Here is a 27,748-nt window from a genome sequence, read left to right as displayed (position 1 = left end):
CCTCAACCCATAATGGAAAAAAAAAGGGCATCCCTGACAAGCACTTAGACAACTTTACCTGGTCCTGTTTTTCTTACGACCAAGCCACAAAAAGGTGCCCGAACTGACCAGATGACCACTGGAGAGAATCGGGAATCATTTCCCCTTATACACCCAGTGGTCACTAACCCCCTCCCACCCTCAAAAACATCTTTACAAATCTTTTGTACCAGCCTCTATGCCAGCCTCAAATGTCATACTCAGGTCCATCACAGCAATATACAGGTCCCTGGAGCAGTTTTAGTGGGTGCAGTGCACTTCAGGCAGGCGGACCCAGGCCAACCCCCCCCCCCCCCCACCTGTTACACTTGTGGTGGTAAATATGAGCCCTCCAAAACCCACCACAAACCCACTGTACCCACATCTAGGTGCCCCCTTTCACCCGTAAGGGCTATGGTAGTGGTGTACAGTTGTGGGTAGTGGGTTTTGGGGGCTCAGCACACAAGGTAAGGGAGCTATGTACCTGGGAGCAATTTATGAAGTCCACTGCAGTGCCCCCTAGGGTGCCCGGTTGGTGTCCTGGCATGTCAGGGGGACTAGTGCACTACAGATGCTGGCTCCTCCCACGACCAAAGGGCTTGCATTTGGTCGTTTCTGAGATGGGTGTCCTCGGTTTCCATTATTGCCAAAAATCAGAAACGACCAAGTCTAGGGACGACCATCTCTAAGGATGACCTAAATGTCAAGATTTGGGCGTCCCCGACCGTATTATCGAAACGAAAGATCCATCTTGTTTCGATAATAAGGGTTTCCCTGCCCCTCCACCGGGACGTTTTGCAAGGACATCCTCAGGAAAACTTGGGCATCCCTTTCGATTATGCCCCTCTATGTCTTATAATGTCGGTGCATCTATATCATCAGTATGGATTTTATATCAGTAGAAGAACTGCGTGTAGTGATGTCTATATGTCCCTTGTGCCACATTGCAACAGAGATATTGACATCACTGCCCAGCTGCTGGAGAATAATAATGGTGCTGCCAGCAGCCTCAGTGAGCCCTGTGCAATGTAATCTACCATACAGTGTGCTCATGTCCAAAATATATCATCCAGAAGGGGGATATTCTTTTAGCTGACTAGAGAATAATCTACCTCAAAACAATCTGTATGTATTTTTTGGGCACCCGGTGGTGAGAGATGAAACAGATTTAACTTTCCTCCATGGAATAAGTTTCTCTTCACTACTCCAGAATATACGCACATTGAATTCCTGTGCCACTCAACAGATGGAATTATTTTCTCTCTTTTCCAGGAGACCTGGAGATAGTGAGCAGTGCAACTAAAAGAAACACTCGTGATGTGGGAACGACTTTCCCCTCTCCATCCTCCAGGAAAGAAATGGTGCCCAGGAATTCTGCAGGCCCTGAACATACTCGGGGATTTTTCAGCCAGCCTCACTGGCAACAAGTGCAGACAGCAGGAAGTGAGGCAGAAGAGAAGAAGTGGTCAAATGGTATCCTGATGGAGAGAAAGACAAGAAAGAACAAACTGAACCTGGCCAGAGGTTAATATAGAACTCTATCCTACTGTTATAGTAACAATTCAGGATTAAATAGCTTTGACCAATGGTGTAGGATCTCAGTGCCCTGATTTTATGCTGAAATTATCCATGGTCTGATTGATGCCAGGGGCTGTTCTTACAGTATGTGTGTGATTTAACCTACTACATTTTTTTTTTGCAGGGTTTCCTGGTTTGTACCTGCAGATGTTTTGAAATCTGACTCAAAGGAGAATAGCTACAAACCTCCATCTGGGCAATGTCCTACCTGGTTTGAACCGTTTACTCATACAAAGCCATGGAGAGAGCCTCTCCGAGAAAAAAATATGCAAGAGAAGCCAGTCTGTAGCCGGGTCAGCATACAGGCTTATCCTGAAGAGGTGGAGAACAAGTCTGCCAACTTGTCTGGGAGAACAACATTACAGGTGCCAGGAGTTTTGTTATATTCTCCAGTGCTGATTCTGAACTTTCATGAAGGCAAATTTCTGGATGGCTAGGTTGTCTGTTCAGTGTAAATCTTGAACCAAATAATAGCACTGCACAAATATGAGCATAAGCAAAAGAGACTAGAAACCCAGCTATGGTAGGAAAGGGCTCCTTTTCCATGCTCCTGTAGTGATTTGAGTAAGTAGGATGTTTTGAAGGTCAGCTCATTGCATAACAGATTTGCTGAAGGCTTCTGTGGTGGATGGAAAAGAGATATTGCATCCCATTTCTTATCCCTGAGATGCTTTTATGCCCTGTCTAAACCTGGTGACCAACACTTTTCTTTTTCCCTCCCCTTGTTTTCCGTCTAGGAGGCATTGAAGATGTGCCGCCCAGATTTTATTTCCAGATCTCGGGCGCGTGTAAAACGTCTTGAACTGCTGATGGAGGAACGGCAGCTGCAAAGTGTGTTTGAGAGTGAGCGGAACCAGCTGTTCAATTGTTTAGAGGACATGAGGAGAGGTTGGAAGACTGGTGAGTACCTGCTGTCTGAAAAAGGTGCTTCACCCTTTTCTGCTTATGCTAAGATATCTTTGTCATTTGCTCCCAGCCTTATTGTAAGAGCCATGACAAACGAGTGAGCTCTTCCTCAAGTTCCCTTTTTCATGGTTTTCCTCTTACAAAAAGCTTTATGTTTCCACTCTTCCAGTGAACATATGCAGCAAAAAAAAAAAAAAAAAAAATTGGCATCCAAAAATAGTATTGTGATTTGTTGCATTAACCCTTTTTAATAAATTATGGGTCTTCTGTACTAACATTTTTAAAACAATTTAAAGCCCCATTATTCTCAATGGGGCCTATTTACCAACTGTCCACTTAATTTGAATTAGTATGCACTAATGCAGGTTAACTAATTAAAGTATGTTAGTAAATGAGGCCCTACATTTTCTGTTGTAGAATCTGTGGGATCGCTTTTATAGGTGTAATAGTGATTGATGTAAAATCATGTCAGCAATGGTTTAACACAGGTCCTAGGTCTCTGGAAGAATGCCTTTAGCGAGCAGAAAGCCCATCACAGTGCATGCTAAGGGATAGTTTTATAAAGCCTGTTTTACGTGTGAAAAAATGGCTGTTATATATGCCTGTGTGCAATTTTATAACATGTAGGCACACCACAAGACTGCCCCAATTTTTGTTTGTCTTAGGCATTCCCACAGGCATTGTTTGGACAGAGCTTGAGGTGGTGTCATGATTTACATGTGTATATGCATATAGATGCAGATAGAGCATGCACAGATTTCCCACATCAGAGCAGGTATAAATTTTTATGAGAGGATTTGTTCAACACTAGTGGTTGTTGTAGAAGCCTATAGGTGCCTTTTTGGGTGTTTGATATAGGCAGCTGATTATCACTCCCATGAGGATGTTGTTGCACTGATAACATGTTCTAGAGCAGGGGTGGGCAACCCAGTCCTCAGGGACCACCTGGACAGTCGGGTTTTCAGAATATGCATGAGAGATATTTGCATTCCAAAAAAGCAGTGCATGCAAATTTATCTCATGCATATTCATTACAGATAAATCTGTTTCAAATGGACACACTTAAAGGTATATCTCAACTGGAAGACGGGGGCTAGATATATGACTAATAGTCAAAGGAAAGCCCAGCATCTTATGACTTAAAACAAGTTCTTTATATGCTCTTTTTCCACTCTTTTTTTGAAAAATAAAAAAAAATGTTTATATGTACAAATCTTCTGCTTCAGGGTCCGGTCCACTAAAAAAAACAAAACAACATTATCAAAAATATTACTAATCTCAGATACACTTACATTAAAAAAAAACAAATTTACAACGGGCAAAAGCCGCAGCGTAAGCGAAACATGCCGCACGTCGGCCAACGGTCTTAATATTTGTGATTGAATATTTAATTGTCAAGTTGAGTTCACAAATTAATCTATATAAGAATTCTAGTATTCATGTGAATAAGATCTTGAATATAAATCTTATTCACATGAATACTAGAATTCTTATATAGATTAATATTCCAGAAGATTTTAAAAAAAAAAGTGGAAAAAGAGCAAATAAATAACTTGTTTTAAGTCATAGTGAAATTTGAAAAGGTACAGAGAAGAGCGACAAAAATGATAAAGGGGATGGGTCCTCTTTATGAGAAAAGGCTAAAGAGGCTAGGGCTCTTCAGCTTGGAGAACAGACGGCTAAGGGGAGATATGATAGAGGTCTATAAAATGAGTGGAATGGAACGGTTAGACGTGAATCACTTGTTTACTCTTTCCAAAAATACTAGGACTAGGGGGCACTCAATGAAGCTACAAAGTACTAAATTTAAAACGAATTGGAGAAAATATTTCTTCACTGAACGTGTAATTAAACTCTGGAATTCGTTGCCAGAGAATGTAGTAAAATCAGTTAGCTTAGCGGGGTTTTAAAAAGGTTTGATAGCTTCCTGAAAGAAAAGTCCATAAACCATTATTAAAATGACTTAGGAAAAATCAACTGCTTATTTCTAGGATAAGGAGCATGAAATGTATTGTACTATTTGGGGATCTTGCCAGGTAGTCCTTACAGGTCTTTATCTGCCGTCATTTACTATGTTACTTGTGACCTAGATTGGCCACTGTTGGAGACATGATGCTGGGGTGAGCCAGGAAATTGCAGACCGATAAAGAATAAAATTATGGAATACATAGACAAACATGGTTTAATGGAACAGAGTCAGCATAGGTTCAGCTAAGGGAAGTCTTGCCTTACCAGGTTGCTTCATTTCTTTGAAGGTGTGAATAAACATGTGGAAAAAGGAGAGCCGGTTGATGTAGTGTATCTAGATTTTCAGAAAGCTTTTGATAAAGATCTTCATGAGAGACTCCTGAGAAAATTAAAGAATCATGGGCTAGGAGACAATGTTCTGGTGTGGATTTGGAACTGGTTATTTGACAGAAAACAGAGGGTAGGGTTAAATGGTCATTTCTCGCAATGGAGGAGGGTGAACAGTGGAGTGCTGCAGGGATCAGTACTGGGACCGGTGCTGTTTAACATATTTATAAATGATATGGAAATCGGAATAACGAGTGAGGTGATTAAATTTGCAAATGATAAAAAACTATTAAAGGTTGTTAAAACACTTGTGAAGTGTGAAATATTGCAAAAAGATCTTAGGAAATTGGAAGACCGGGCATCCAATGGCAGATGAAATTTAATGTGGACATATGCAAGGTGATGCACATTGGAAAGAATAATCAGAATCGTAGTTTCCAGATGCTAGGGTCGACCTTGGGGGTCAGCAATCAAGAAAAATATCTAGGTATTGTTGTAGGTAATACGATGAAGTCTTCTGTTCAATGGGCAGCGGCGGCAGCCAAAAAAGCAAACAGGATTCTAGGAATTATTAGGAAACGGATGATGCATAAGACTAAAAATAGTATAATGCTTCTGTATCGCTCCATGGTGCGACCTCAGTTTGAGTACTGCATTCAGTTCTGGTCGCTGTATCTCAAAAAAGATATAGCAGAATTAGAAAAGGTTCAAAGAAGAGCAACCAAAATGATAAAGGGGATGGAACTCCTCTCATATGAGGAAAGGCTAAAAAGATTAGGGCTCTTCAGCTTGGAAAAGAGACGGATGAGGGGAGATATGATTGAGGTCTACAAAATCCTGAGTGGTGTAGAGCAAGTGGAAGTAAATCCATTTTTACTTGTTCCAAAAGTACAAAGACTAGGGGACACTCAAGAAAGTTGCATGGAAATACTTTTAATGGAAATAATCTTTATTATTGAACAAATAGGCAGTATACAAATCAGTATACTCCTGATGCGGCGTCTTGTGGCCTACGCCTAAGGGAGCCTTAAGCTGGCATGCAGCCGATTAGACGAATGACTATGTAATGGTGGTTCCTCCTGAGGAAGATCTAATGAAATGCGGACCAGCATCGGGAACCGACATACACTAGAGACACCAAGTGTCAATTAATGAGATACTCACCGACTTCTCAGCACCTGTATAATGGTGCACAAGCGTGATTTTTGGCTTGGTAGTGGTAAACAGTGGATTCACATTTGAACTGAGTGTGATACATTCGGGACTAACACAACCAGCATTTGTTTGCTTTATGAGTGCAGTGGCCAAGTGGAAAGCGCGGCGTGAATCACTGCATTCTATAGACTGAGTAGTGTTTTTGTAATGGTTAACTGAAATGTGGAAACAATGCAAATAGAATAAAATGTGAATTTTGTAAGTTAATGTAAACATTGTTTAGTGCAGCAGAGGGCAAGAAGGGTGATAGCATGGTATGAGTGGAAGGTTTTAATATAATTATAGTAATAAAAGTTTTTTGATAAATAAAAAACAAAAAAACACTGGAGTCTTTTTGAGATAGTATACAAATGTCACCAAAACAAGCATTTTCATAGTATTATACTACCATAATACACATTGGAAAACAGGCATCCTTTTTTGTTTTGTTGTACCAATAGCTATATCTCTAAACTTCATCGCCCAATACCACGTTTTCTCTAATCATCTATAAAACTTATACATAAACCATACCTTGAGTTAACACCCCATCCCCCCCTTCTTCCCCTCTCATCTACAGTCTTCAACAGTAGGAACTACATGAGAGAACTAAGCATTCTCTCATCATCCAAGCCCACAAACAGACCCACCCCCCGAATTCCTGAATCTACCCTCATCTCCCTCAGTCTAACCCATCCCTCCCCCCATTTACCCAAGGGCTACTCATGACTCTTTAAAAGGTTATATCGATGATTGGTTCATTAGAAGACTGCGAACTCTCGGGGATAGAGACATTATATTGGGTTCCCAAATTGACCAAAACATTTTCCTTTGTTTTGGAGTCTGGCATGCATCTCTAGCTTCCATGAGAGCTAAATTATGAAAAACACTCCGCCAGGACAAAGCCAGGCACCCCACTCTGAGTCCAACACTGCATAATACATTTCTTTCCCACCACCCCTGCTTTATATATAAAATGCATTCATTTGACCTTAGGGAGTCCTCACACCCCACCCAACCAAACAGGAGACTTGTTGGCGACAGAATCGCTCGCTTATGTAGCAGTTGCTTCCAATATCTAATCAAACGTGACCAAAATTGTTGTATATTTGGACAATAACACAATGCATGAGCCAAAGTGGCCTCGGGATTTCCACACTTTGCACAATTCTTGGCATCTAAACATCCAGCATAATACGCCTGACGAGGAAAAAAATAAGATCTAGTAACAATTCGAAAGTGACACTCTCTATATTGTGCACTATGAATGAGTTGTGGAATCAACTGTATTAAACGCAAAATATCCCTAACATTCAATGAGCATTCCAGGTCCCCCCGCTATCTAAGTGTCAATGTATTAAAATCCTTCCCTGGGATGCATGATACTAATGATTTATGCAGAAAAGCTACAGAAATATAAACCTGACTCGTTGGTCTAAAGAGCTTCTCCAATAGCGAAAACAATCCTCTAGTGCATTCCGACATTAAAGATTTCACATAGTGGCAAACCTGCAAATAAGCAAAAGAATTTATTGGATGTGCCTGTAGGTGTTCTAAGAGATTATCAAGAGTTTTCAATGAGCCATCTTCCTGTAATAGATCAGCAACATAAAATATCCCTTGGGAAGCCCATTTATGAAATATTCTTCTGACTTGGCCTGTGCCAAAATCAAAATTCCCGAACCAATGGCAGGAAATCTGTACACCGTGGGTTTGCTTGTAAATACCTCAACAGGGAATTCCATGCATATCTCATTGAATGTAACAAAACATGCTTTTTTCAGCTTAGAAGGCAAGGTTTTCTGCGTAGCATGCAAGAAATTAGGCAATCCTAACCCTCCTGCCCTCCAGTTACCATACAAATATTGCAAAGAAATCTTGGGCTTCCCCCCCCCTCCCCCCCCCCCCAGCAAAAGAATGTAAGAAATCTCCTATTGTGACACAAGTGTTTTTGCAGCAAACAAAGAGGTAATTGTCTTAGCACATATACCCATCAAGGAAACAAAACCATACTATACAGACTGATTTTACCACTAAGCGAGAGTGGCAACGTCTGCCAAATAGAGAACTGCTGTTTTGTGATTCTGAACAAATAGTCAACATTTATTCTGTAAAGATTTCGGATGTCACTGGTTAACAAAATACCCAAGTATTGGAAGGCCCCCGTCGCTCACTTTAAAAGAAATTCACCCTCCCACCTAGTGCACACTTCTGGACTGGTCGGCAGGCCCTCTGATTTATACATATTAAGCCTAAATCCCGAGAAGAATCCATACTCATTGAAACTCTCCAGCAGGGCCCTCAGGGATCGTTCTGGCAAAGACAAATGCACCTGCAGGTCGTCCACAAGGGCCGAGATCTTAAACTCATAGCTTCCCAGCATAATACCCCTTATATCATGATTATGCAGAATTTCCCTTATCAGGGGATCCAAGGTTAGAGCAAATAACAATGGGGACACTCTGCCGGGTACCTCTAAGTATGGGAAAAGCTTCAGACATCAAGCCATTAACCATACCTCTAGCTACTGGTTCAGCATATAATGCCTGAATAGCCCTTGCAAAAAAGCCCTCGATACCGTACTTACGGCATCGTAACCCTATTGAAGGCCTTTTCTGCGTCAAAACTAATTAGAAGCGATGGCATTTGTGACTCTTGAACTTTCGCCAGTGTGGCCAATATAGTCCGAATATTCTTAACCACCTGTCTCCCACGAATAAATCCTACCTGAGGTTCTGCGATCACCATCGGCAACACACGAACCAAACAATTTGCCAGTATCCCAGCCAGGAGTTTTGCGTCATAACCAATCAAAGAAATTGGTCTATAAGATTCTGGAAATCCAGGATCTTCTCCCGGTTTGAGAAACACTACAATCTCTGCTAAGTGCAGAGAATCAGGCAATCGCTGGTCCTCTATTACTCTATTGAACAAGCGAGCTAAAATAGGTTGAATGTCAGACAATAATAACTTATAAAATTCAGCTCTATAACCATCTGGACCCGGAGCTTTATATAGCGCGCTCTTTCCCACTGCCCAAGCAACTTCATCTATTCCAATGGGTGCATTAAGGGTTATAACTTGACTATTGGAAATTTTAGGTAAGTCTAAATTATTTAAGTATATATCTGAACCCATTTCTTGTGTCAAGTCAGAGTTATATAATGAATGATAATAATTGCAAAACACCTGAACAATTTCCTCATCAGTATTGGCTAAATGCCCCAAAGCAGTTTGAACAGCTAATAGTAAGTGACGGCAGATAAAGACCTGAATGGTCCATCCAGTCTGCCCAACAGTTACACTCATTATCAATTCAAGATTAAACAATGAACGTGACATTATACGTTTCAAGAGGGTCCCTCTGGCAGATTCCACTGCTCACCCCCCCCCCCCCCCCCCCCCACACTTACTCTCCTAGATACCCTATTCTGGCGTACCAAACGAGCCAGCAGTATGCTTGCTTTATTTCCATGTTTATGGAGTTGATATTGGTAGTATATGACTGATTTTTTTGCTCTTTGATGAAGCAGTTCATCAAGGGAGCACTGAGCAGCCAAAAATCAGTCTCTATTTTCATCAGATGAAACTTTACCATATTGCTGTCGGAAAAAGCCCACTTGCTTCTCCAACTGCAAAATAGCCGCATCCCTTCGTCTTTTCGCTGCACTAAAGGCTGTAATGTCACCTCTTAAGACTGCCTTAGCTGCTTCCCAATATAAAACTATGTCATCCCTATGTTGAACATTAAATTCCCTATAGTCCTGCCATTTGGTTTTAAGATAGGCCAGAAAGTCTGCATCATGATACAAATCCATGGGAAACATCTAACGCTTACAGGAAGATTCCGGTATCCCTCTTCCCATCTCCACACATATAGGAGTATTATCTGATATGGCGGAAGGTCCAATCGAAGCCGAACGTATTTTTGAGAAAAGGGTTTCTCCTATTAAGATGTAGTCTATACGAGATTGAGTCTGATGCTCTCTGGACAAATGGGTAAAGTCTTTCTCACCGGGATGCAAAACTCGCCAAACGTCTACCAAGCCTAATGTAGTACAAAGCAGTAGTATCCCTTTGGTACTATCATACTTAGATCCCTGCAGCGGACAAGACTTATCCTTGGCAGGATCTGCCACTATATTAAAATCACCTCCAATAATCATTGAGGTTCCCACATAAGGAAGGAGCTTGTGAATGATTTGATTAAAGAATTTTTTGTCAGACATTAGGAGCATAAATGCTACATAAAAGGACTGGCAACCCATCAAGAACTAACTGTGCTATAACATATCGGCCCTCAGGATCTACCTCCACTGATTTTTTTCTCAACTTGCAAATGTTTATTAAATAAAATGAGAACCCCAGCCTTCTTTCCTTTCGCAGGGGCTTCAATATAATCTCCCATCCAAGTGTGCAACTTACGATGCTCCTGCGAGGAAAGGTGTGTTTCCTGCAACATTGCTATTGTGGCACCTTTACGGTGCAAACTGTGGAGAATTTGTTTTCCTTTTTATAGGGGACGTAATACCTCCCACATTCCAGGAATAAATCTTCCAGTCCTTTGTGGAATGTCTTTCAAGTATGTTCCCCAATCAGAAACAGTATACCTTAAGTGTCGGATGTGTTGTCCCAGCCTCCAACACATCCATTCATGGTCCCTCTCCTCACCCTGTATTCACCAGTCTCCCATAATCTCTATGTCATGAAAATCCTTCCACCTCAATGTACCTTCTATCGTATATCTCCCTATAACCCTTCCATCCCCCCACCCTCCCCTTCTTGTCCTCCCCTTTCCTTTCCCTGTTTCCCCCATCCTGACCCCATTATCAACCCACTGATGTCACATATTAATCACCCCTCCCTCTAATCCGAGTATTTATACTCCCATGGCTGCTATATTACCTCTAACTTGCCCTCATAGTAAGCAGAATTATAAGAAGCCAATTAACAGGACTGCCAAAACCTCATTTTTATCCACCTTTTCCGTGCATCTATAGAATTCTAAGATTACCTTTTCCATACAAAAAAAACCCACCACCATCAACCATACATACCATCCCATCCCATATCACTCATACTATTACATAAGTCAGTCATTTACTACCCCACCTCCATTAACCAAGAACAATCATTTATATATATATATTCCCCTAGCCAATTCACATCCCATCAGAAAGCATGCCAACAGTGCATACTCATTTAACATTGAGTTACGTCGCTTCAGGTCAAATATAAAATCAGCAAACAAATGTACTGAGAAGGCTAGGAAAGATACCATAATAAAATTCAGGACCTTCTATATATTATATTTATATATATTTTAAAAAACAACACCCATCAGTTGAACAATCATCTATATATAGAGATCCCCAGCCTACTCCTACCCATCAGTAGTCTTTTCAAGATTACATTGATAAGTATCACCCCATGACAGACATAAAGTAAGCAAGCAAAGCTGGTAAAATAAATATTAGCAATCCTAAAATATTGCTCAGGATCTTTCGGCTAGCATTGGAAAGAGCACCTCACAGCTGACATGAGATAAACAACATTGCCCATAATAAGCCAAAAAAAAAAAAAAGAAATGATATTACTTCTAAAGAACCAATTACTGTTATTTCCCCATAGAACTTCTCTGCACCACAAACAGGGAAATAGTCATTCTCCAAATCAGGTATACACAGTCACTTCACCCTGGCTTCTCTGTCGCTGTAGCTGATTGTGGTAACGATTCCAAGTAGGCAGTCGCTTCTTCAGGTTTGGCAAACACACAGATTTTATTCCCATTGGTAATCCTAAATCTCTCCGGATAGAGCAGTGCAAAAGTGATACGCCGTTCAATCAGGGAGGCTCACACCGAGGCAAAGGATTTCCTTTGCTGTTGAACCTGTACGGAATAATCCTGGAAGCAAAGTATCTTGTGGTTAAAGGGTTGTAGAGCCTTCCCACCTCTGACAGTACGTGGAATCAGCATTTTATGTGAGTATTTCAAAATCTTCATAATCACCACTCTTGGTTTATTCCTCGATGTCCCCAAGGCCCATCCTATGTGCCCGTTCGATACAAAAGTCAGTCAACTGCTTTTCAAGATACAATGCTGATGGTATCCATGATTCTAAAAACCCTGCCAGATCCAATGTACCCACTGATTCATCCAAACCTGCCAGACACAAATTATTGCGTCTCGAGTGATTTTCGAGATCTTCCACCTTGTTTTCAAGTTCAACAACAGCTTTCTTCAATCTCCTCGGTCATGCTCCGGACCTCGTCCTCCAACACCGAGGTTCTGTGCAAACACTCATCAAGTTCCAGATTAACGCTGTCTATTCGCTCGTGTGCTTCTTCGGTTCTATTGAGCAGCTTTTGAAGCTTAGTATCCAGAGCTGCTTCTATTGCAGCTTTAACATCCGCCACCAACTCCGAGGTCCATATACCGTTTTGCTGGGGGCTTGAGTCACCACGTGTATCCGCCATTTAGATTCAGCCGGCCTCTGCCTCTCTCGCTCTCTCCTTGGCGGCTTCGATGTCATATTTTCTCAAACTGCTTGAATGAGATTCCACCTCCACACAAACCTTTCTGCTCCCAACTTCTATTTATGGGAAATTGCAGCCAAATAAACTGATTATGTTCGGATCAACGGGAAAGTCTGCTGCGTCTGCTCCCGACCATGGCGATCACGTGACCTCAACATGGAAATACTTTTAAAACAAATAGGAAATATTTTTTCACTCAATGAGTAGTTAAGCTCTAGAACTGTTTGCCAGAAGATGTAGTAACAGCGTTTAATGTATTTGGGTTTAAAAAAGGTTTGGACAAGTTCCTGGAGGAAAAGTCCATAGTCTGCTATTGAGACAGACATGAGGAGGCAACTGCTTGCCCTAGGATTGGTAGCATGGAGTGTTGCCACAATTTAGGTTTCTACCAGATAGTTGTGACCTGGATTGGCCACTGTTGGAAACAGGATACTGGGCTAGATGGACCATTGGTCTAACCCAGTATGGCTACTCTTTTGTTCTTATGAGATTTGTGGAATTCCATGCCTTTTCAATTGAGATGTGAATTAGATTATTTGAGATTTAGAAAAGCTTTGAAAACTTCGCTGTTTGTGATATATTTACAATAGGTTTTTCTTTTGTAGGTACTATAATTGCTGAATTTGTCAAATTATTCTGTATTTTTTTAACCACCTTTTTATGTAAACTGTTTTGAGCTTTGTGGTTAAATGGTATATAAATATTATGTTTTTATTATTATGTAAAACAAGCCATTCTACTGCTCCACTATTTTAATAATTCTATGCCTAATCTCTTATCGCCTATATTTAGATCACATGGATTTACAGACAAAAGCAATTCCAAAAAAAGAAATGGTCCAGAGATCCAAACGGTAAGATGCCTGCAGTCTACGTCTGTTTGAAACAAACTAAATTGAAAGAGCAGCTAGAGGCATTTAGGACACTATGGATGAAGACCACATCCCATAGTCCAGTGCTGAGAACAGTGGGCTCAGAACTAAGAAAAAGATAACTACGGTGTCAGAGGAGGCTGATATGTGGAATACACTATTAGCCTAAGGCCCTACAGAAAATTGCACCACTAAAAAGGTCTTATGTCCCACTTGCAAATGCTCACCTTGGTTCTCTTCAAACGTTTAAGCTCAAACGATAGAAACTGGAAAAGAGATCATGTAAATCTCACCTAGATATGAGGACAGGCTAAAGTGTAGGACGCATGTGACAAAGGACCACCAAGCCTTAATAGCAGCAAAAAACTGTTTTTCTCTCAATGAATTGAACAGACTGCTGATTCAATCAAGCACCTATTCAGCACAATAAATGGCCTACTGCCACCCCTACACCCAGAACCAGACAAAAAGATTCACTCCCCCCCCCCCCCCCCCCCCCCCCCACCAACAGTCAGCACGACATGCCCAAGGTCACAAGATCCTGCATACCCGCAGAAGCTACTTAGATTAGAACAGTGATTCCCAAGCCTGGTCCTTGACGCACCCCAGCCAGTCAAGTTTTCAGAATATCCAGAATGAATATTCATAAGAGAGGTTTGCATGCAGTGGAGGCAGTAGCGCTATAGAAATGATAAGTAGTAATAGTAGTTGTAGTAGATATCCTTAAATTTTAACTGCCAGACCCTCAACCATTCTTCTAACATTTGGAGATCCCTTCTCATTGTTTCTACTCCCTCCAGGGTATCCACTCTATTGGCTATCTTCGTGTCATCTGCAAAAAGCAAACCTTTCCTTCCAACCCTTCAGCAATATCTCTCACGAATATATTAAACAGAATCGGCTCTAGCACTGACCCCTGAGGAACTCCACTGCTCACCTTCCTTTTCTCCGAGCGGATTCCATTTACCACCACCCTCTGCCACCTGTCGGTCAACCAGTTTCCTATCCAGTTCACCACTTTTGGTCCTAAGTTCAGCCCTCTCAGCTTATTCACAAGTCTTCTGTGGGGGACCTTATCAAAGGCTTTGCTGAAGTCCAAGTAGATTACATCTAGTGCATGTCCTTCATCCAGTTCTTTGGTCACCCAGTCAAAGAAGTCTGTAAGATTTGTTTGGCAGGATTTTCCTTGGTAAAGCCATGTTGCTTTGGGTCCTGTAACCTGTTGGCTTCTAGAAAGTTAACTATCCTTTCAGCAGTGACTCCATTATTTTTCCTACCAGCAACGTGAAATTTACCGGCCTGTAGTTTCCCACTTCTTCCTTGTCTCCACTTTTGTGAAGAGGGACCACATCCGCTTGTCTCCAATCCCACTGAACCTCTGCCGTCTCTAAAGATCTATTAAATAAATCTTTAGGAGGTCCTTCTAGGACTTCTCTGAGCTCCCTCAGTATCCTGGGATGTATCCCATCTGGACCCATAGCTTTGTCCACCTTCAGAGTTTCAAGCTGTTTATAAACTTTATAAACTCTTTCTTCCGTAAATTGCACAGTATCCACTTCATTCCCAGATATTCCCTCAGCATCCAACCGCGGCCCTTTATCCTCAACACTACACACATAGCCATTCTCATTATCATTCAGTCTTATCAATAGAAATCAAACAAAATAAAACATGGAGAAGAAAATAAGATGATACCTTTTTTATTGGACATAACTTAATAAGGTTGCCCTTCTTCGTCATATCGGAAATAAGCAAATGTGGTAGCAGATAGTATATATAAGAGAAACATCAAAGCATCTTTCTGGGATGGATAATATATCGGTGATTTAAGGTAAGGTTAGGTACAAAGGAACACTATCCAGCTTATAATCGAAAGACAAAAACGCCTATATTGCGACCTAAATCGGGAGATAGGCTTTTATCTCCCAAAAACGAATAACGCGGTATAATCGAAAGCCGAACTTGGACGTTTTCAACTGCACTCCATCGCGGAAGCGTACAAAGTTGACGGGGGCGTGTCGGAGGCGTGGTGAAGGCGGGACTGGGGCGTGGTTATCACCCGAACAGAGATGGGCGCCTTTCGCCGATAATTGAAAAAAAGTATGCATTTGTAGCTAGAATTTAGGGCACTTTTCCTGGACCCTGTTTTTTCACGAATAAGGCCCCAAAATGTGCCCTAAATGACCAGATTACCACCAGAGGGAATCGGGGATGACCTCTCCTGACTCCCCTAGTGGTCACTAACCCCCTCCCACCACAAAACATGATGTTTCACAACTTTTTATTTTCACCCTCAAATGTCATACCCACCTCCCTGGCAACAGTATGCAGGTCCCTGGAGCAGTTGTTAGGGGGTGCAGTGGACCTCAGGCAGGTGGACCCAGGCCCATCCCCCCCCACCTGTTACAATTGTGCTGCTTAATGCTTAGTTGTCCAACCCCCCCCAAACCCACTGTACCCACATGTAGGTGCCCCCCTTCACCCCTTAGGGCTATAGTAATGGTGTAGACTTGTGGGCAGTGGGTTTTGAGGGGGATTTGTGGGGCTCAACACACAAGGGAAGGGTGCTATGCACCTGGGAGCTCTTTTACCTTTTGTTTTGTTTTTGTAAAAGTGCCCCCTAGGGTGCCCGGTTGGTGTCCTGGCATGTGAGGGGGACCAGTGCACTACGAATCCTGGCCTCTCCCACGAACAAATGCCTTGGATTTATTCGTTTTTGAGCTGGGCGCTTTCATTTTCCATTATCACTGAAAAACAAAAACGCCCAGCTCACAAATTGTCGAATAAAACATGGACGTCTATTTTTTTCGACAATACGGTTCGGTCCGCCCCTTCACGGACCCGCTCTCGGAGATAAACGCCCATGGAGATAGACGTTTTCATTCGATTATGCCCCTCCACGTATGCTTCAAGGAGGAAAAGGATGAGATCTGGCTCTAATATGTTTATCTCCTGTTGCAAAGCTTTTCTTGCAGGATTGTTAATGGCCCCTTCAGCTGTTATCCTGGCTCTGATTGGCCAAAAGCATTATGTCCAAAGCTTTTAGGCACTCACATATCAGGAAGAGATGCTGTCCAGTTTTTATTATCCTCTGGTGGTTTGTTTATTTGGGAATGTGAAGAAAATTATTCTTGGTTAAGGCTTGTTGTGACTGTAATCTATTTATTTAGTTTTAGAATATTCACTGGATTTCTTTTTTATTACAGAAACTTGGGTAGGAGGGCAAACACTCCTTCATTACTATATCCTCTTGTTTGTATTTTAATGAGACAAATTAGAACCAGGGTAATGGAAGGGGATGGGTTTTCTTTATAAAGACTTGTGGCAACTAGAACTTTGTCCAGTTGCAGGCCCATGTGGTTGTGAAAGGTTGTGGGTATACTTAAATTCTCATTCAGTTGCTACCTCTTTTCCTTCTTCTTTGAATTTACTATCTGCTTGATTCAGACAGCTGGCAACACACTGAGAATGTTTTGATACAGTAGCAATAAAGTCAGCATTTTTGTTAGTCCTAGTAGAGATTAACCTCCATATTGGAGTGTTGGTGTTGGACCAGCATGTTGATACTGGGGCTCATTTTCAAAACAAAACAAAAAAAATCCAAAAAGCAGCACAAAGTGGCAGATGGCCTTTTTTGTTTTTGCCAAAACGTCCAAATCGCTATTTTTGAAACCCATTTTTAAGATGGTTTTCTATGCAGTTCATATACAGTGCATCCAAATCACAAGGGGGCATGTTGAGGATAGGATTTGGGCGTTCCCAAAACTTGGACATTTTTCTGCCATAATGGAACAAAGCAAAAACATCCAGGGCTAAAAGTTAGACGGTTTGGTCTAGACCTGTTTCAATCAGGACTAAGTCACAAAAAGGTGCCCTAAATGACCACTGGAGGGATTAAAGCATGACCCCCTTACTCACCCAGTGATCAATGACCCCCTGCCACCCCAAAAAGATGTGAGAGAAACAGTACATACCAGCCTCTACGACAGTTTCAGATGTTATGGCCAGACCTATTAGAGCAGCAAGCAGGTCTGTAGGTATGCTAAATACAGGAGGACAGCTCCTAATATATATCCAGAGGTACTTAGCTGACAGAACATTACTAAATAGCATTTATTCTGGACTCGTGTCTAGGGGAAGCGTACCTCTTTGGCCCAATGGCAAGCTAGCTGTGTTGGAAAAAGGAACAATGCCACAAATGGAATATATATTATTTATTAAGTGAAGAAATATATTTAGATAAATAGTTCTGAAGCAAATGGCCAAGCAAAATACAAAATAACTTGCTATAAAAATAAATTATCACCAAAATATAGATAATGAAATATGATTATCCTAATGGACTAACTAAATGAGTGATTACACAACCAATCACAATACTGATATCCTAATGATTATTATGAGAACTTACACCACACGTCTTATGAAAATACACAGCAGCTAAATTCACAGACCATAAGTCATGACATAAAACCCATCTGTCAAGGACTAATTATCCCCAGGACCATAGGTAGTATATCCTGTTATCTCACCTTGCCTGTCTGTGGCAGACTTCCAATGGTAAAGAAGCGGATTCCTCCTCTGAGACTCAAGCTGAAACCTCAGCAAGTCTCTCAATCTAGGAATAAGTCCGAGATCTGTATTCTGGATGCAGATGACACAGTCATTAAGTAAGGCTGTATCATAGCTGAGCTAACCTTGTGAGTTTGTTACAAAGTATGCAGTTCACCGGTGTGTAGGAAATCAGTCTCTTGCTCATTCCGAGCCTTCTATCCACCAGCAAGTCTTCTGGTCGTCTCTCCTCTCCTTCTTCTCTTCAGTCAAACCTTTTGGCATCCATTGGTCAGATGATACATGTGGACCAATCGCATATGGTGTAATAATGTCCAGCCAGCTTCATGGTCATGAAGAGAGCCTTTGTTGTAGCCATGAAACTGTTATCGATGGCATGCAAACCTCCCTGTCTGATCCCGTACTCCTGGAGCCATACGTGTCTCTCTCCTCCAATCTTCCAAGGAGATAACTGGGCTAGTTTACAACAAAGAATATGCCCTTAGATGAAGTTATCTTGGAATGCTCAGCAGTAATTTTCCTTTTTGTACCAAACTGGATTCTGATGGTTACTGATGCATACAGGCCACAAGCTGTAAAATCCATATTGTTATAACAATGGCTGTATAGGCCAGGACCAGCAAAGGTGAGATCTCAGGTAAATACTCCTACAGGTCCCTGGTGTAACCTAGTGGTCGATGCAGTGTACTGTTGAGAAGGGGACCCAGGCCCATATCCCACTCTAACTGTTACACTTGTGGTGGAAAAAGTGAGCCCTCCAAAACACACCAAAAATCTACTGTACCTACATATAGTTGACACCTACAGACATAAGGGCTATTGTAGTGGTGTACAGTTGGGTACAGTAGGTTTTTGGTGAGTTTTGGAGGGCTTACCATATAATATAAGGGGGTAACTATGAGATGTGTGCCTGAGATGTTTATGTGACATTCACTACAGTGCCCCCTGGGGTGCCCCACAGCTCTGCTGGGAAGTCTGTGTGGCCAGTGTACTAAGAATGCTGGCCTTCTCATACATCCCAATGGCTTGTATTTGTGCATTTTCCCTTGGACGGTTTTTTCCCCGAAAATGATCCAAAAAAATAGATGCACTGAACACATAAACATCTAGCAAATGGCCATTTTCAAAACAAAAAGTTGGATGTTTTTCTGGTTTGAAAGTTGCCATGTTTGCTACTGGATTTAAAGCATTCAGAATTGAATTTAGAAGTCATATTGAAAATGCCTGTAATCACATATTAATTTCAGTTTGGGGAAAATGCTGTATTTAGTGTTTCATCAAGGTAGACATGGAGGGGAGGAAGGTCCTTGACATTTTGTTGAACCCAGCCCCCATCATGGTGGAATGTGCCCTCCAATTAGTTTGTAATGCTTGTGCCATCTTTAGATTGGAAGGAAATGCAACAGTTCAGAAACATTGCATCTGAACAGTTATTGAAGAGCTTGGGTAATCTGGATGTAGTTTTAATGATGCGGACTCTATGACCACAGTTGTCACGTTCCATGTCCCTACCTGCGCTCCCGCTGGGGGGAGTGTGGGTCGTCGAGCCTCGCGGCGTCCAGGGTGGCAGAGACGGACCTCCGGTGGCGCCGGCGCTGCCGCGGGTCGGGCCGAGGCCGGCGACCTGCTGGAGCGAACGCCGGCCTCGGAGAAGGGAGCACGCCAGCCAAGATGGCGGCGCCGACGCCTCCCTGGCCCTGAGCGGACCAGCGCGGAAGCTCCTCCTACTTCGCGCCGGATTGGCGCGCCGGAACTGGGACTCCGCTTGGAGGGCAGGCAGGCCAATCCAGGAGCTCCATTGCCTGCCGGGGCCGGGTGGGTTGGCTCCCCTCCCGGGGAAGGGGCGGATTGGCGCGATATTTAAACAGAGAAACTGGAGGATCCAATTGCTTCCGTTTTGTATGTCAGAAGCCGGTGCAGTGGGTCTCCGGAGTGCTAGCCGTCCTTGCTAGCTGTCCTTCAGAGACTGTGTGACTCTTCATCTCGGAGTGCTAGCCGTCCTTGCTAGCTGTCCTTCAGAGACTGTGTGACTCTTCATCTCAGCGTGCTAGCCGCCCTTGCTAGCTGTCCTTCAGAGACTGTGTTACTTTTCATCCGGAGTGCTAGCCGCCCTTGCTAGCTGTCCCTCAGAGACTGTGTTACCCTTCATCTCAGCGTGCTAGCCGCCCTTGCTAGCTGTCCTTCAGAGACTGTGTTACTTTTCATCCGGAGTGCTAGCCGTCCTGGCTAGAAGTCCTTCAGAGACTGTGTTACTTTTCATCCTCGAGTGCTAGCCGTCCTTGCTAGCTGTCCTTCAGAGACTGTGTTACTTTTCATCCGGAGTGCTAGCCGTCCTGGCTAACTGTCCTTCAGAGACTGTGTTACTCTTCATCTCGGCGTGCTAGCCGCCCTTGCTAGCTGCCCTTCAGTGACTGTGTTACTTTTCATCTCAGCGTGCTAGCCGCCCTTGCTAGCTGCCCTTCAGAGACTGTGTTATCATAGACTGTGTTGCTGACTACCAGCCAGGCCAGCCGTCACCCCGCGGTTCCAGCAGTCCTGCTGGCCGCCTGCAGCTGGGTGCTCAACCCTTGGTGAACGGCGGCCGCCGCGGGTGAAGATTCGGGGTGCACGGCTGTCCTCTGAGGTCTTGCGGGGCCTCAGGGAACCTAAGGGCTCACCCATAGCAGAAACAGGACAGGAAACGGAAGCCATGAGCTCGCCTACGCAGCCTGATCTACGGGACCTGGCCAAGGTACTTCAGCAGCAGCAGGAGCAGCTGAACGCCCTGTCAGGGGCGCTCCAGAACGTGTGCTCTCAACTTTCCACGCTTCAGGTACAGAACCAGGCCTGACTCCCCGTTCGGGAGGGTTCCGCACAGGACCTCGGTTCCCTGAGCCGGCACGATATGATGGGGCCCCCGGAGGGTGTCGGGGGTTCCTCAATCAGTGCAACCTGGCCTTCCGGATGCAACCGGAGGCATTTGCTTCAGACCAAAGTAAGGTGGGATTTATCATGGGCCTATGCGAAGGGAAGGCCCTGGCATGGGTGTCACCGTTAAACGAACAACAGGACCCCATCTTGGACAATTATGGCGAATTCCAGCGCCGCTTCCGCATGGTGTTCGACCTCCCTGGTAGACCATCTTCCGTGGCGTCGGAACTGCTGTGGATTCAACAGGGCGAGGGGACGGTGGCAGATTATGCCATTCATTTTCGGACCCTAGCCACGGAACTGCGTTGGAATCAGGAGTCCCTGATGGCAATCTTTATGGAAGGACTTCAGAAGGCAGTGTTGGGTTTTCACCAAACAAATATTTGGTATTGTGATCGTAAAGTTCAATCTACTCATCTATCCAGAGAGAATATTATTCTAAAAGCCTCATGGGTCATCCAGATACTCTTTGGCGAACTTGAGGAGGGCGGCGGTGTTCTTTTAGAGAGCAGTGGTTTCATCTTAGCTATCCTCCCATAAACAGCATTCCTAATATTACATGAACCATTATATCAGTCACAGTGAGAGGCTTGCGCTCCTTTAAAAGTTAATGTGGATGGGGGACGGGGTTGAGACTTCATGAAAGATTTTCCAGTTTGCTTTTGGGGTGATCTTGGTCCTGGGTAAGGTGACTATAGTCTTTTTAGCTTGTTCCATTTCTAGTCTGTCTCGTAGAGGATGTAAGTACCCTAAATGTTTAGAAATGGTGTTGTAACTATGTCCATACAAAAGAACATGAACTGCTCCTTTTCATAGGCCTTCTGAAATTTTCTTTAAGTTTCTTTAAGTTCTTCTAAATTTTATGATGAAGACCAAACAAAACCTTTTGGATCTTCCCATAGGACAGGATGTCCAAATTCAGTTGTGCAGATTTACTCTGCAGGATTCTCTACGTGTTACCCAATTATTTAAGTAACCTGATTCTAAGCAAATTAAGGGCTCCTTTTACTAATCTGCGCCCTTAATGGGTCTTTCCCATGCGCTAAGGCCATTTTTCCACAACCATAAAAATGACTTTTTTGTATTAATGACTATTCACTAATGTTGCCATTAGTGCACAATCATCTTGAAAAATTACAGCATGTGCACTTACCACCACCCATTTAATAGGTGGTAAGCTTGCATGTACTATCTGTGCACTAGCCAGTTGGTGTGCGGTAATGTACATGCGCTAACTGGTTGGCAGAGGAATGCCCACTCTTTGCCCCCTGACACACCCCCCTCAAAAATGTTTTAAAAACTTTTAGCGCATGCACCTTTGGCAGTTACTGCAAGACACCAGAGTGCATCCTATGGTACACCATTTTAAGCTGCATTAGGTATACATTAGTGCCTAGCAGCTTAGTTAGGGGCTGAATTACTATTTCACATTCTTAATTCTGAATTAGTCTTATTGATCCTACTTTATACGTAAGTGTTTAACTTAGAGCCTTTCATTGCATAATAGTAAAGGGAATGCATGTGTAGGACCTAATATTTCAATTAAACAACGATATCACGGAAAAAGAAGGCTTTCACACTAGTTAATGAGTGCATTTGATTAGTTTGTTTCTTCGCCCAGGTTTATAATTCTGCTTTTGTATTGATTATTTTAAAGAATGTATGAGCAACTTCCAGAGATCAAGAAGAGGAAAGAAGAAGAGAAGCGGAAAGAGGAATGTAAATTCTATAGGCTCAAGGCACAGCTATATAAAAAGGTAAGTGGACCTGCTGGTCTCTTTAGTTGTTCAGAATCCCCTTTCCTTTGAGAAAAGTCCATTTGTTCTGTTTTCTCCCTGCTGAAGGCCAAGCCTGTAGCAAACTCCTATAGCAGAGATCAAAATGCAGCCTCTTGAAGAAGCTTTTCATTTTCAGCCACTGAGCAGGTTGGCACTATGTACTGTACCTGCAAACACAGAACAAGTGATGACATTTTTCAGGCTTTACATGTGGGAAGCATGCTGCTGCTCTTTGGCTCATTGAGAGAGTACATACTGCATCATAGTTTCCATAGAGGCTTGGCATACCAACAGGGGAGGAACACATTTAGGACTAGATTCTTTATATGGTGCATGAAAATTCCATGCAGAAGAGAAACTCGTCTAAGCATATTCTATAAAAGTTAGGCGCTGTTTATAGAAAACACCTAGGCGTCATCCTTTGACTAAATCTATGCACCATACACCAATGCACCTCAAATTCTACCCCTGTCCTGTTTCACGCAGTATATAGAATATGCCTAGAATTTTCCCCGTAGTCCCCCAGTGGTCACCAACCCCCTCCCACACTAAAAAAATAAAACTAAAACACTTTTTTGCCAGCCTGTATGCCAGCCTCAAATGTCATACCCAGCTCCCTGACAGCAGCAGTATGCAAGTCCCTGGAGCAGTTTTTAATGGGTGCAGTGCACTTCAGGCAGGCAGACCCAGGCCCATCCGCCCCCCCCCCCCCTACATGTTACACTTGTGGTGCTAAGTGTTGAGCCCTCGTGCCCCCCTTCACCCATAAGGGCTATGGTAATGGTATAGAGTTGTGGGGAGTAGGTTTGGGGGGATTTGGGGGGCTCAGCACCCAAGGGAAGGGAGCTATGCACCTTGGAGCTTTTTTGTATTTTTTAAATTTTTTAGAAGTGCCTCCTAGGGTGCCCGGTTGGTGTCCTGGCATGTCAGGGGGACCAGTGCACTACAAATGCTGGCTCCTCCCATGACCAAATGCCTTGGATTTCGCCGGGTTGAAGATCGCCAGCATTTTTTTCCATTATCGCTGAAAAACAAAACCGGCGATCTCCAACCCGGTGAAATCCAAGGCATTTGGCTGGGCTAAACCGTATGATCGAAAAAAAAGATGGCTGGCCATCTTTTTCGAAAATATGGTTCCGGCCAGCTGTTGCACCGCCGCCAAAATAGATCGCCGGCGACCTATTTCACCGGCGACATTCAATTATGCCCCCTCTATGTTAATTAATAAAAGAACATGGCTAAACATGAAAGAAAGATTGATATTTACTCTACCATATTTACAACAAATATTTATAACCATCAAACACAGTAACATTGAAACTGCAATCAAAAGTGTCTATTTTCCATAATTGAGAGAGAAGGCTGCTAGCAAGAATTTTCTCTAGCAACAGTTTATTAATGATTCAAAGCAGAAAAAGGAAGCATAATGGGTAGTACAAACAAAGACTAAGATGTAAACAGAATTTACAATTTTTGTGAAATAAGAGACAAAAAAAAATCAGAGTGGATAGAGGTGATCAGTCTCTATCCACTTGCCGTACATAGATACAGATATAGATAGTAACTTTACAAAAGTATCGGGGGATTTTTGAGCACACACAGAGTCGGCTCCTGTGTATATGGAACAATTTCAGTGTATATGGGACAATTTCTAATCTTCAATCCAGGGGCGTATCTGCGTGGGGCCACAGGGGTCTGGGCCCCCGCAGATTTCGCCCTGGACCCCCCTACTGCCGCCGTTGGTACCTTTGCTGGCGGGGGACCCCAACCCCCACCAGCCGAGGTCCGCTTCCTCCTGCCGCTGCGAGGTTTTTTAAGTTCATCGGGATTCGTCCTCCGTCACTCTGTGCTGCTGTTCAAAGAAGCTGCTAGCTGAATGCAGTTTTCGGACTGAGTCTGATGTCGCTGCTGCACGTTGTACATGAGTCTGACGTCCTGCACGTACAACGTGCAGCAGCGACATCAGACTCAGTCCGAAACTGCATTCAGCTAGCAGCTTCTTTGAACAGCAGCACAGAGTGACGGAGGACGAATCCCGATGAAGAACTTAAAAAACCTCGCAGCGGCAGGAGGAAGCGGACCTCGGCTGGTGGGGGTTGGGGTCCCCCACCAGCAAAGGTACTCACGGCGGCAGGGGGGGGTTCGGAAATGGCGGCGGGGGGGGCTATAATGTGCCCCCTCACTCTGGCTTCAGCCCCCGCTACCGCCGACTTTCAGATACGCCCCTGCTTCAATCTAATAGCTACAAACTTTTAAACTAGGTATAGACAAATCTTGTTGCAAGGCTGTAAGTTGCAAAACATATAACAGAGGAGCTAGCTCTGCGATTTGGGTAGGAGGTAGGAAGCCTGCACTAAGCTATTTCAATGGGAATCCCGTCTGCATAATTTACAGCAGTAAAGCCGACATGCTGACAGGAACTATCTGTGAATCACACAGTTCCGGATTGCAAAAGTTCAAGGTGAATGTTTAACCAGACAGGCAAGGGTGGGTAAGTGGGATATGAGGGAACAAACAAAGAGTTATAAGAATAAAAAACAAATTCATCATTATGACAAATATTTCATTATGGCAAAAGTCCAAAATGTAAAGTCCTTGTCAAGTGCCAGACAAAACAGTAGGTGAAGGATGAAGATCAGATAGATGGGTCCAGGAAGAATCTCATTCAAGTAAAGCAGATCTTGGGGTAAGAGTCCAAATGCAAAATGGTCCAGAATAGACAGGAGTCACGTACTCTTTATGCATTCATGGATTTTCTTTATTCAATACCGTCACACTATGTTAATGGCTGGTTTTTTTTTTTTTTGTCTTTGCAGAAAGTTATGAACAATATCCTAGGAAGAAAAACTCCATGGAACTAATATTACAGCAGCTCTTCATCCTTCGAGTGCCACCAATGTTTGCTTGTTACATGAAAATATAAATATCTGAGGTATTTTAGTGTTAGTGTGCCTTTCCTGGATCTTGATCGTGTGTACTATGTGTTCTGGTTGATGGTGTAAAAAAGGGAGCATGAGTGGCAGAAGATAACAGATTCATTCACTTGTTAGTCTTCGGTTCAAATATGGCTGACCTATTTGGACTAAGTTACTGGTCTTTGACACAGTTTCTGCAGACTGGTATTGACATCCATAAAACAGACTTTGCAATTGGGACCGCGTCTGGATCCTTCAGCAGAGACCCCAAGGGTTGAAAGACATGAAGGTGAGACCTCCAGAACAAATGTGCTCTGGCCTCTGGAGTGCCGCTATCCATGATTTGCCTGTGCAGTGAATACATGCAGAACTTCTATTGTTTGATCAACTTGACATCCTTCACCAGCATTAAATTTTACTTCAAACAAATTTTAAAAGGAGTTGTGTGTAGAAACAGCATTCTACATAAATGAACAATGCGTAGGAACCATTATTTTGCAAGTTATTTTCTTTGTAGTAATGAATTCTTACTGTATATTTTTAATTTACAGTGTAAAATATTTTATATGTTTATACTGGTGATTAAAATACCTTTGTAGCACTGAAGATTACTGTATATTCTAAATGTCAAGTGTTACATAGTCTTAGGGGCGTAGCCAGACAACAGATTCTGGGTGGGCCTAGGGAAGAAGTGGGTGGGCACCAAGTGTTCTTCACCACCACCACCACCACCAAAAACATATCTCAGCTGGTGAGAAAACGCTTCTTTCCACCTTGGTTTACCATGAAAGGGAAGTCTTCAGCTGATAGATCTTGGGATCCCCACCAGCTACCACTAACCGTATGCTACTGTTGGGTGGGCCTGAACCCTAAGTGGGTGGGCCCTGGCCCACCCAGGCCCACCTGTGGCTACGCCACTGCATAGTCTGCCTTTTCTGCAAAGTACCCCTCATCACCCCTCTTGTGTTCACGTCACCTTCCCAGGCAGTTGGCCATTCCTTGTCATCTCCCCTCCAGCATTAATCCCTCTGTATTCACCCCTTCCTCATGATTGTTTCCTCCCACAGCATTCACTCCTTCCTCATCAATTTCCTCCCTCCCTATTCCTTTCATTAGCCACCTCTTATTCACCCTTTCTTCACACTCACTCCAAACGCTATCTCCTCATCTTGTCACCTCCTTTCCTTCCTAACACATCACTTGCAGCTTACCTGACCAGTGGTGCTGTGGAGGTGGCTCTCTCTTTCATCCCTTTTTGCTGACAATGCAGAGTCCAGTGTCCCATCCCTGACCAGAGGCCAGCTAAAGGCAGGTAAAACCTGACTCTTACATTACTGATTCTGAACTTGTCGACTGCCAGCTTGACCAGACAAAAACTGGCCTGTTGGCAACCCTATTAAGTCTATGTTTTATAAACAAACATGTACATGTATAGTTTACAGTGTGGAGGAGTAGCCTAATGGTTAGTGTAATGGGCTGTGAACCTGGGGAACTGGGTTCATTTCCCACTGTGGCTCTTTGTGACTCTGGGCAAATCACTTAACCCTCCATTGCCCCAGGTACAAAAATTAGACTGTGAGCCCACTAAGGAATAGAAAGTATCTGTATATAATAAATATAAACTGCTTTGATTGTACCACAGAAAGACAGTATACCCTTACTGCTTGATACTCTCCAAACAAGCATTAAGCAGCCGTGTTAACAATTGAAATAGGAATTATGATATGCCTAAAATGGGCCCCAGATCTCTCTGTTCCTGTCTGTTGTTTTTGAGGGTGTATGTTATTTTTTCAGTTGAAGAAATCCCGTTTCTATTTTGGGTCTCATTTTCTATTGTAATATCACATATTTAGCTGCATGGACCAGCTGTGATACCAGTTTCCTTGTACTACCCCTGATCACCTCTTCTTCCCAAAAGAACTAGGCCTAAAGCAAACTGCTTAACTGTACCTAAAGAGGGCAGTTCTAGAACTGGGTGCCTTGAAGACACATGGTGGGAATAAATTCTGGAACAGTCTCTGAGCGTTTAGATTCTGTTCTAGAATACTAGCATAACCCGCTATCAGCACATCTAACATTTACACACCTGTAGTTATACCAGTCATCGCCCTGGCGTAACTCCAGGCATGTAATGTGGCAAGGACACACAGGACTTCCAATATTCTATAAGATAT

At 43.2% G+C, this 27,748-nt stretch overlaps 1 protein-coding gene across 1 annotated transcript in view; it reads left to right on the top strand.

Annotated features, from left to right (window-relative positions):
* Window positions 1-26,150, top strand: part of ALMS1 (ALMS1 centrosome and basal body associated protein) — a 178,127-nt gene extending 151,977 nt beyond the window's left edge. The window contains exons 14-19 of the mRNA XM_030190952.1: window positions 1,291-1,543; window positions 1,721-1,961; window positions 2,334-2,496; window positions 13,321-13,381; window positions 22,539-22,638; window positions 25,476-26,150. Of these exons, the coding sequence (XP_030046812.1) occupies window positions 1,291-1,543; window positions 1,721-1,961; window positions 2,334-2,496; window positions 13,321-13,381; window positions 22,539-22,638; window positions 25,476-25,520 (863 nt within the window). The 3' untranslated portion in view covers window positions 25,521-26,150. The remainder of the gene's footprint in view (window positions 1-1,290; window positions 1,544-1,720; window positions 1,962-2,333; window positions 2,497-13,320; window positions 13,382-22,538; window positions 22,639-25,475) is intronic.
* Window positions 26,151-27,748: the final 1,598 nt, after the last annotated feature.

This window comes from Microcaecilia unicolor, chromosome 2 (genome assembly GCF_901765095.1).
Source record: "Microcaecilia unicolor chromosome 2, aMicUni1.1, whole genome shotgun sequence".
Lineage (NCBI taxonomy): Eukaryota > Metazoa > Chordata > Amphibia > Gymnophiona > Siphonopidae > Microcaecilia > Microcaecilia unicolor.
The sequence above is the reverse complement of the archived record's forward strand: the minus strand, read 5'-3'. Positions and strand labels throughout refer to the sequence as shown.